At 40.8% G+C, this 9,670-nt stretch overlaps 2 protein-coding genes and 1 long non-coding RNA gene across 3 annotated transcripts; all 3 read right to left on the bottom strand.

Moving 5' to 3' along the window:
- Positions 1–4,621: 4,621 nt before the first annotated feature.
- Positions 4,622–6,828, bottom strand: LOC123489108 (mitoguardin 1-like). The gene is made up of 8 exons (XM_045219792.1): positions 6,793–6,828; positions 6,507–6,565; positions 6,026–6,095; positions 5,849–5,938; positions 5,306–5,404; positions 5,095–5,178; positions 4,884–4,988; positions 4,622–4,811 (listed from the first exon to the last, which is right to left on the bottom strand). The coding sequence occupies exons 3-8, from the start codon at positions 6,029–6,031 to the stop codon at positions 4,677–4,679; spliced, it is 519 nt and encodes a 172-aa protein (XP_045075727.1). The 5' UTR covers positions 6,032–6,095; positions 6,507–6,565; positions 6,793–6,828; the 3' UTR covers positions 4,622–4,676.
- Positions 6,829–6,978: 150 nt separating this feature from the next.
- Positions 6,979–9,196, bottom strand: LOC123489110. Its single transcript, XM_045219793.1, has 11 exons — positions 9,163–9,196; positions 8,966–9,046; positions 8,766–8,852; positions 8,489–8,566; positions 8,286–8,372; positions 8,105–8,203; positions 7,865–7,969; positions 7,516–7,614; positions 7,346–7,393; positions 7,144–7,224; positions 6,979–7,029 (listed from the first exon to the last, which is right to left on the bottom strand). Exons 2-11 carry the CDS (start codon positions 8,999–9,001, stop codon positions 6,979–6,981), a joined length of 771 nt encoding a protein of 256 aa, XP_045075728.1. The 5' UTR covers positions 9,002–9,046; positions 9,163–9,196.
- Positions 9,197–9,198: 2 nt separating this feature from the next.
- Positions 9,199–9,670, bottom strand: LOC123489109. The gene is made up of 3 exons (XR_006660435.1): positions 9,627–9,670; positions 9,408–9,506; positions 9,199–9,240 (listed from the first exon to the last, which is right to left on the bottom strand). It is a non-coding gene; the product is annotated as an uncharacterized LOC123489109 (long non-coding RNA).

The raw sequence follows: 9,670 nt of genomic DNA, 5'->3' as shown, positions 1-9,670 counted from the left end.
GGGACAACCACATGAGAGAGCAAGCAAACATACATATAAAGATGGTGGTGACCATGTGCATATGGACTCACGCATGTGTGCTTGCCATAGCAGCACATTTAGGAAAATTGACTTGTGTATAGACTAGTGCTACAGGACCTGTTTGCAAACTCGGTATGTTCTTTGTCTTAGACGGACCACTGTTTACCCCCTCCTTGTTTTGGCCTTGTGGAGGGGAGTCCGCACCTCCTCTCCCTCTTGTCCTCCTATCCATAGGACATTTACCGCATTGACTGTTCTAAAACGAGGCATAACGCACAGTTCAAATCACACACGAAAAGGATAAGTATCAATATCGGAGAAGGTACTTCATTGAAAAGGGGAGGGGCAATGTGGTAGTGGTCTATATTCAGAGGAGCCAAGAAGACTTTTCTCAGAATGGATGAAAAATGAATAACTGTAGATCAATTGTGCAAGAGCATCACAAAGCAGTACATATAGAATATATGTACTTATTTTTGTTCTTAGAGCAAAATTGACTTTGAGAAGTTGAGAAACCACTATGTAACGACAACGAAAGCACAAGACATATCAATTGCTGAGGTTTTCTAATGGACATTTTCTTTGTTCTCTGAAAGTTCTGTGGTTATCAAGAATGAGCCAACCCGAAGAGAGGGGAAAAAGGACTATAACAACCATTGGTGTATGAGTGTTATCTGTCTGGAAAACAACTCCTTAATCCAAGGTTTTTATGTGTTTTGAACGATGTTTAAACTTGAACTGGAAAATTGAACTAGGACCAACTAATCTCTTATTAGGGGTCCAAGCATGCAGCAAAGCTGCTGGTTGTATGTGTTTTTGTTCCCATCCTTAATAGCAGGTGCAGTTTCATTTCAATCTGGGTTTTGGACAACTGGGGCTCATTCAGTAGAGCACATCTGTAACGCACTTAGTGTTATAGATAGAAATGCAATGAATAGAAAAGAGACTGTTCTCTATCGTCACAGTTCAATTCTCTAGGGACTCTTGTCCTTACTGAATAAGCACCATGCAACAGTCTGTCTAGTATGTGAAACCATCAGTAAAGGGCAGGACATTTTACCATTTGAATATGCCGACTGTGTCATACCAACATGCATCATGTAGATATTTTCGTTTCACTTGTAAACCACCATACTTGAAGGAACATTAATGTAGTAATGAGCCTCATGCACTTGATGACAGTTATGTTGAACCAAAATGGCTACCTGTGGTTAAATTTACAAAACCATTACAATGGATTTATGCAAAAACTCAACATTGCTGTTCCACTAATGTTAGTCTTTAATCTCTAACGAAATGTGTATATTAACACATTATTATTGTATGTTATGTTAACTTAGGTTGCATATTTAAAGAATGCTCAAACGTTCCTCTGGTTGGCTCTCGGATGCATTCCTGTGAATAACTCGGGCCAATCCAGAGAGAGGGTTGTCCTTGAGCAGATTATGTAAATATTGGGAGTGTTTCTCTCATTCCTCTGTCTGTTGGACTGTTTTATTTCTCCTTGTTTTGAACAGTATGAGCTCGCTATCACAAGTCAACTTCCTTGATTTATGTGAATTTTTAAAATATTACTTCTTTTTTTTTGCAGTCTCAAACACAAGCATGTATTCAGTATTGAAGAGAGCGGTTTCAAGAGCTACATGCTTGGATAACTTATTATCTGCTCATGTCTTATGTTTGAAAGCTAAGTCGTTGGTGGGGGGCTTTTGTGTGTAGAAAAACGGACAACTTGTCTCTCCAAAATGCAGTCATTCCTGTGAGCAAACAGATGCCTTGATGTACGGGAGGTACAACTTTTATCAATGCAACAGTTGGGACAAGGGTGTACAGGTCATGTACCCAGGAAGTGCTTTTATCAGTTTAACACTCCTGCTTACTTTTCTCTAAATACTACTTCATTGCCTTTCCCTTCATTCATTCCAACCCAAACATTATTCTGTAAGATTATATAAATAACTAAAGTGCATTTATCTTTGCTGGAGCGGGTTCTGTCAGTCAAACCTGGGTGTTGATTTTGATGTCTCCCCATTCAGAACCATGGAGAAGCAGAATTTTTGTCTTCGTCCAGTGTCACACCAGATAAATGCTTGTCCATTCAGATGGCCCTGAGGCCAAGGGGTATATTCAGTGCAGAACAATGTTCAGACTGCTCCAGATAGAAATGTATTGTATAGATCACACTTGTTTCAAATCGAAAGTGATGTCTGCTCTATATGTATGATTTTTGCCTTCAAAGTTCTGAACATTGTGCCTTCCTGAAAGAGACATGGTTTTAGACGGAATTGGTTCACACCAAGCAAAGCATTTATTCCAGTAAATTAACTATGGTTGATATGGAGTGCCTTGACCTTGATACTAAAGACATTTAGAATGTACAGGGGAAGAAATATTGTCCACTTTACATTGTATCAAAACACTAACACTTAAGAAGCGTTCTAATTCTGTTTCACTTTTCATTCACGTGGTACAGAGACTGACCTTTTATCATGTCGAGACTAAATGCATGACTCATTCAATAAATCGGAAATTGTTTAGTTTTTAACTTTTCTTGGTTTTTAACATTTTGATAAATATGACATATATAGACATTCATTCAGACTAGTAGTTTGTGTTGCAGTAGATTTATACAGTTTCCCATAAAGGATAGACTAGCCTCGACTATTGTTAGTTCAGCAGTTTAATATGGAATGACGCTCAACGTGCTATGGTAGGCTATTGTAATCAACTGCCGATTTTAAATAAATATTATGAATACTAATAATTTGCAGCGCTGATGCCACTATGGCTGTGTTGAGACGGGCAGCCCAATTCTAGTATTTTCACTAGTTGGTCTTTTGACTGATCAGCTCTGATGTGATTGGTCAAAAGACCAATTAGTGAAAAATATCAGAATTGGGCTGCCTGTGTGAATGCAGCCAATAACTTCTAATGCTAGGGTTATAGCTACTTTGTCTGGGCATGGACTCTACAAGGTGTCGAAAGCGTTCCACAGGGATGCTGGCCCATGTTGACTCCAATGCGTCCCACAGTTGTCTCAAGTTGGCTGGATGTCCTTGGGCCATTCTTGATACACACGGGGAAACAGTTGAGGTGAACAACCCAGCAGCGTTGCAGTCCTTGACACCTCAAACCGCATGTGCCTGGCACCTACTACTAGGGGTGTAACGATTCGTTTTAACAACGATTCGATTTTATCACGATTCGTGGTTGTCGTCCGATTCAAGGGCGATATTGGTTCATTTACACCGATCACTGCACCTGTACACAGCCCATCTGAAATTAGCCCGCCCAACTACCTCATCCCTATATTGTTATCTATTTTGCTCATTTGTACCCCAGTATCTCTATTTGCACATCATCTCTTGCACATCTATCATTCCAGTGTTAATACTAATTGTAATTATTTTGCACTATAGCCTATTTTATTGCCTACCTCCATAACTTGCTAAATTTGCACACTGTATATTATATGTATTTCTGTTGTATTTTTGACTTTGTTTTGTTTTACCCATATGTAACTCTGTTTGTTTTTATCGCACTGCTATGCTTTATCTTGGCCAGGTCGCAGTTGTAAATGAGAACTTGTTCTCAACTGGTTTACCTGGTTAAATAAAGGTGAAAAAAAAAAAAGAGAACGATACGATCCGAAACGATTCAGTGACTTGAAATCGATTCAGTAACCTTTTAGCCAAAAAATTCAACCAGTGTGACTGAAATAAATACCTGGATACTGGACAGTGCAGGTGAAGTTTCCTAGATTCCTGTTTCTTGTAAGGACCGCAATGGTGGCTTGATAATTTCTCGCTCGTCGGCTTCTCCTCTGTCATCCACCATGCTATGCTTTGTTGTCTTGGCGCCTTTGCGCTGCTGCTGGCGCGATGACGTCACGGATAGGCAGAGTGAATCGAGTAATGTTTAAAGCCTTTATCATTAAAAGTGCTAAGAAAAAACATCCATATAAAGTCTGACGTGCTTAAATCCAATGGGTTATTTCCTAGTATCGATACAATCGATTTATTACATTTTAAAACGATGTTAGATCGATATATGTTGTCCAAAAGGCCAACTCGCCGAGCACAGATCGATGTAGTTGGATCATAGGAATATAAATCGATACATCGATGTAGTAGATGGATCGTTACACCCCTAGTAAAAACACTCCAGTGCGCAAAACAGGGGCACTGGAAAATACAAGGCACACAGGGAATATTCCCGGCGATACAAAATACATGGAGCTCCACCGAGCTTCTCTCTCCTCCAAAATAAACAATCACACACAAAGACAAGGGGGCAGAGGGAACACTTATACAGGTACTAATGAGGGGATATGAACCAGGTGTGTGTAATAAACAAGACAAAACAAATGGAATGATGAGATGAGGAGCGGCAGTGGCTAGAAGGCCGGTGACGACAAACGCCGAAGCCTGCCCGAACAAGGAGAGGGGCAGCCTCGGAGGAAGTCGTGACAGATACTGTATATTTTTGAAAGAATACTATATTTCCCTTGACAGAGTAATGCTGAATGTAAAAAATGGCTCAACTTACCCCACTCTCCCCTACACATGATGTAACATTTGTTTACGATTGACAGATAATGTTTAAATGCAAAACACTTTATTTTGTGATGGGGCCCTCAGCTCAGTTTGGGAACCTTAATCCAGGCTGGACAGCAGGAACTCAACCTGTATTTCTAGATTCCGCATCACCTCCCCCGAGAGCCTCTCTGGGCTTTCATAGATTGACTCATTGAGGTTGAAGATGGATTGTAGCCATGCCTTCATCTGGTCCTGTTGACAACAGACACATCATCAACTATTATTGAGAGAGAGAGAGAGAGAGAGAGAGAGAGACAAATGTACCTTAACGAGGAGGTAGAAGTTCTCAGCAGCCTCTGTCCAGGCTCCTCCAGGAGGGTCAATCCTCATTATGACTTGCAGGAGCAGATAAAGGAAGCTACCAGGCTCCTGGAGAAGGAACAGGGGACATGAGTGAGTGTCTACAGATCTGATATGACAACAGTGTGTATAGCATAGATAAACAACAGGATGTTCCATTCTTAGGGCCACTTACAGATATAGGAAGAGATGTCTTTCCTTCTAGAAGGCTTAGTAGAACGAATTCATAAAAAACATCTGCGAAGTTGATGCGGTCGATCTGAAGTCAAACAAATAGGATAATTACATAATCTTCATTGACAAGCACTTTAGAAAGTCTCATTGAGTAGATGTTAGATGAGAAGACGGTGCCTGCAGCTAACGCTCAAGCTTGCATGTAGACCTACTCCTACGAGAGCCATCTCCTGCTCTAGTCGCTCCCTGTTTGCTGGCTCATTAATGAAGTTCACCAGTAGGTCGTAGGCCTGCTGAAACTGCCTCACATCCTCAAAACAAAACAATCATAAAATTCCTTAAAACTTAGATCATAAACTCAAAGATTCAGGTCTGTAATTCAAAGGGCCTCCGATTGTTTGGCTAGTATGACGTTGAAACTTTTCAACTAAACCCTATGAATCACTGTTGCCTAAAGGTAACCCACTGTGCAAGAACTGGTTGAATCAATGTTGTATCAATAAAAAATGTCAATGTGATGATGTTGAATCAAAGTGGGAAACTGATTGGATTTGAAAGAAGTCATCAACGTAAGGGAATTTCGTCTTTTAACCTAAATCCAATTACGTTAATTTTTGGGGGATTTCACATTGAATTCACATTAGTTGACAACTCAACCAAATGTAAATCAAAACGAGACGTTGAAATGACATCTGTGCCCAGTGGGAACTATATATCTGGTCTGATGAACGTTGCACAATTATGTAATTGGTTACCTGCTGGTTGAGCTCGGATAGTCCACTCAACACCATCCTCCCAGCGTGGGTGAGGTAATTGAGGGAGGTACTGTCTGAGGATGTCAGAGCCTGTGAGAACAAGACAGTACATTTACAAATAGTCCAGAAATGTTCATGAAGTGAAATACAAAAGGTGCTAAATTCACATTTTCTCACCTCCATAGCACGTCTGATAGCGGCCAGCCTCAGAGAGAAGTTGGTTGTCCCTTGGTATTCAAAGTAACGCCTGTAAATAGAAATGTTCAATAACAAATGTTCAACCTAAGAAGCTAAAACATCAGTGCCATGAAATTAAGAAATCATTTTATGTTAGCCTATATTATAACTGCAGGACTCAGAAAGACCATACCAATGTAGGATCTTAATTTGATCACTCTTTTGTTGCTGAGAATTTTCCTGCACGGCAGGAAATGCAAACTTGTAGCGTATTTGGAATTTTCAAGTTTGTAATTTCCACTTTGAAATTTTAGACTCGATTTGCCCTAACGAAAAATGTATCCTGTTGCTGCAGGATTATTTTCCCTGCTGTAGCAAACTGTCTCAAATTAAGATCCTACATCTGTATAACTACAATATTGGGCAGATTATTTCAAAGCAAAGGTTTTTACTATAGATGAACACATGAAAGCGAACCCACCGCAACTGGGGCACATCTGCAGCATTATTTTGCTCCTCCACAAACTCCTCCTCAAACTCCTAAAACAGACATCACATTAACTTAAACTCTACTAAACTGCATTTCACCTGCAACATCAACTGAAGCAGACAAAACATTCAGTGACATCATAACAATACTTTCATCTTGACCTAACAACTTGACCCTTGACAGACAACACAAACCTATCGATACCAAAACAATGACACACACCTGTACACACAAGTACAAATGAAATAAGAATTATTGACTGTAGAAAGAGTTTTACCTGAGGAGTGCTGTCAGGGGTCTGGTCCTGGTCCTGGGTGGAGTGGTAAGGTGGAGGGGGACTGGGAGGGGAATCGGAAGGGAAAGGGGGAGGCGGAGAATTCTGGGGGACTGGTGAGAGGAGCCAGAGGACGGCTCATGAGGGGTGGTGATGATGTCAGAGGTGGAGAACTGATATGCCATCATCTCATCCCCCCCTCTCCTGGTACCCCTCCACTGTGGTGGAGATATCCACCTGCTGTTTAACACACAACATGTGACACTGTCAGCCCAACACTGAAAACCACCATATTGAAAACCCCTCAACCAAACACTGAAATAAATCATAACACAGAGAAACAACGGGGTGTACCTGGGCATCCTCATAATAGGTGAACTCAGACCTCCTCTTGACAAGGCCGGACATGAGTCCATGGATCCTTCTACCAAGGAACTAAAAATGAGGCAAGAGATTAGAACGTGTAATTTCATTTTCTGTCAACATGTATTTATTCAAATAGGTAAATGGACATTTGCCACTTTACATTTTTCTGTGAAAAATTGCCTGACTGTACCTTAATACCAATCAGCTTCTTGTTGGTGAGGACCACCTGGACGAGACCCTTTAAAAGAGACAGAGAAACATTACATTTCATCCAGGAAATATAAGTAGACCTATAGCATGTGCGTCATTTGACACAAATCAGGTGCATTTGAGACGAAAGACCAGTTGAGAATCTCTCACCCATGGGTCCAGGATTTTTTCCTGGATGACTCTGCTCCACCACAGCTGCTTCTCCACTCCCCTCACAATGCACAGGTGATGCATGTCCTCTTCATTTTGCTATAAAGAAAAAACTCCTTCAGTCTCCAGACCTCTCTCTATATGTTAGCTGTAGATGTCTATAACATTTGGCAGGCGATTTCAGTTCTGAGTATAATCCCTGGCAGTGATATAGAGCCCACATGATGTTCGTGCGACAAGTTTCCCCTAGGTTTCAATTAGGGACAGACATACAAAAGAAAACCCAGAGACAATTGGGAGTTCAAATACACAGGTGTGTTCATAAATGTTAAGAATATGTCTGAAGTACCTGCACTCGTCCATAATGGATATTCCAGTAATGGAAATGAAACGAACCCCAGTTCCCAACCAGCTGCAACTTCTCATAGGGAAAACCAGAGTCTTCCCTATTTGGCTGAAAAACCAAAGACATCCCCTAATTATAGAGATTGCTCTGTGATTAATAAGACACACAATTGTGGAGATAGAGGACATGGTAATGTGTACTATTACTAATCAGCTATGACTGTCTAATAATGTGATTGACTACCTGTGAATGGCTATCTGAAGGTGCTGACAGTTCGTCAAGCACTAGCCTCCCAGCTTCAGTGAGGTGAATGGTAGGCTCCTCAATAACCAATTTGGAAGTCTGTGAAAAAAAAGGGGAACAGGGTAAAGTAAATTCTCCCTATAAGATCAGATGAGCTTTGGTTAATAATGTGTTTGGTTACCTGTGTGTTTAACACTGCAAGCTCTGTTACCAGCATTCTCCCAGCACGAGTGAGGTAGTAGACTGGTTTGGCCTTGGAGAAGACAGGCTATGAAGACAAGGGAATATGTTTTTTCATTATGTGGTTTTATAGAAAACTAGTGACTTGATGTTAATCTTTAATATCCTCTAAAGACCAGAGAGTATCAGAATGGATAGACTCACAAAGATAGGAACACACAAGGGTCCAGACCAAGGGATTAAAGCCAGACAGGACCGGTGCCCAACCTCCTCATCCACATACTAAGGAACAAGACAGGATTAAATTAAGAGTCAGTTTGAATGATAGACAGGTAGCCTATAGGACTGACAGACTGGAATAGGGAGGATCGCAAGAGGAGGCCACTGCATGATAGATTCTAAGACAATTGGCAGTTGAAATACACATGTCTGTGTTCAAAGGTTAAGGAAACATCTGAGGTACCTGCCTATGAATGGTTACCTGTTCATTTTGAGAGGACAGTTCCTCCCATACCATCCTCCTAGCAGGAGTGAAACTGATGATAATGGGCTGCTCCATTGTGAAAATCTGAGAAAATGAGGGAACAGCTTTAAAGATATCAAAGTATTCTACTAGTGGATACTGAAGGTAATTATCCCTATTAGATCAGATGAGTAATGGTTAATAATCTGAATGGTTACCTGTGTGTTTAACATTGCCATCTCTCTCACCAGCATCCTCCCAGCGTGGGTAAGATAATAAATTGGCTGCAGTTTGACAGGCTATAAAAAAAGGGAATATGTTTACAGAAATGTATTTCCAGAAGTTTCTTTTAGAAAAAGTTATGTTTATGTTTAAGCCCCCTAAAGACCAGAGAGTATCAGAATGGATGACTTACAGCGTTTGAAACCCACAGAGGTCCAGACCAAGGGATTAAAGCCAGACAGGGCTGCTGCCGAACCTCCTCATCCACGTACTAAGGAACAAGACAGGATCAATTTAAGAGTCAGTTTGAATGATAGACTGGTACTGTATAGGAGTAAAATATTGGCATAGGGAAGATTGCAAGAGGAGGCCACTGCAATGATAATAGTTGAAATACACAGGTCTGAGATATAAATGTTAAGAACATGTCTGAAGTACCTGCAGATGAATGGCTACCTCTTCAAGCTGAGAGGACAGTTCATCCAATACCATCATGCCAGCACGAGAGATGGAAATGTGCTGCTCAATCTTGCAAATCTGTAAGAAAATGAGGGAACAGTTTTAAGGGCATCAAAGTATCCCACTACCATAGTAGATACTGAAGGTAATCCTGCCAATTAGATAAAATGAGCTTTGTCCAATAATCTGCATGGTTACCTGTGTGTTTAACACTGCCAGCTCTCTCACCAGCATCCGTCCAG

The sequence above is a fragment of the Coregonus clupeaformis genome, unplaced genomic scaffold (genome assembly GCF_020615455.1).
Source record: "Coregonus clupeaformis isolate EN_2021a unplaced genomic scaffold, ASM2061545v1 scaf2750, whole genome shotgun sequence".
Classification (NCBI taxonomy): Eukaryota; Metazoa; Chordata; class Actinopteri; order Salmoniformes; family Salmonidae; genus Coregonus; species Coregonus clupeaformis.
This window is presented reverse-complemented; position numbering and strand designations above follow the sequence as displayed.

What these genes read in the sequence shown, in the direction of transcription:
- LOC123489110 (XM_045219793.1), bottom strand. Translation starts at nt 9,001, where the DNA reads ATGCTGGTGAGAGAGATGGCAATGTTAAACACACAG. An exon ending in TCCATTATGGACGAGTGCAG is followed by an intron (nt 7,615 to 7,864) that starts GTACTTCAGACA and finishes TTTTCTTTATAG; the next exon opens with CAAAATGAAGAGGACATGCA. An exon ending in AGAAGCTGATTGGTATTAAG is followed by an intron (nt 7,225 to 7,345) that starts GTACAGTCAGGC and finishes CCTCATTTTTAG; the next exon opens with TTCCTTGGTAGAAGGATCCA.
- LOC123489108 (XM_045219792.1), bottom strand. An exon ending in AGGAGATGGCTCTCGTAGGA is followed by an intron (nt 5,179 to 5,305) that starts GTAGGTCTACAT and finishes GTTTGACTTCAG; the next exon opens with ATCGACCGCATCAACTTCGC. An exon ending in ACTTCTACCTCCTCGTTAAG is followed by an intron (nt 4,812 to 4,883) that starts GTACATTTGTCT and finishes TGTTGTCAACAG; the next exon opens with GACCAGATGAAGGCATGGCT.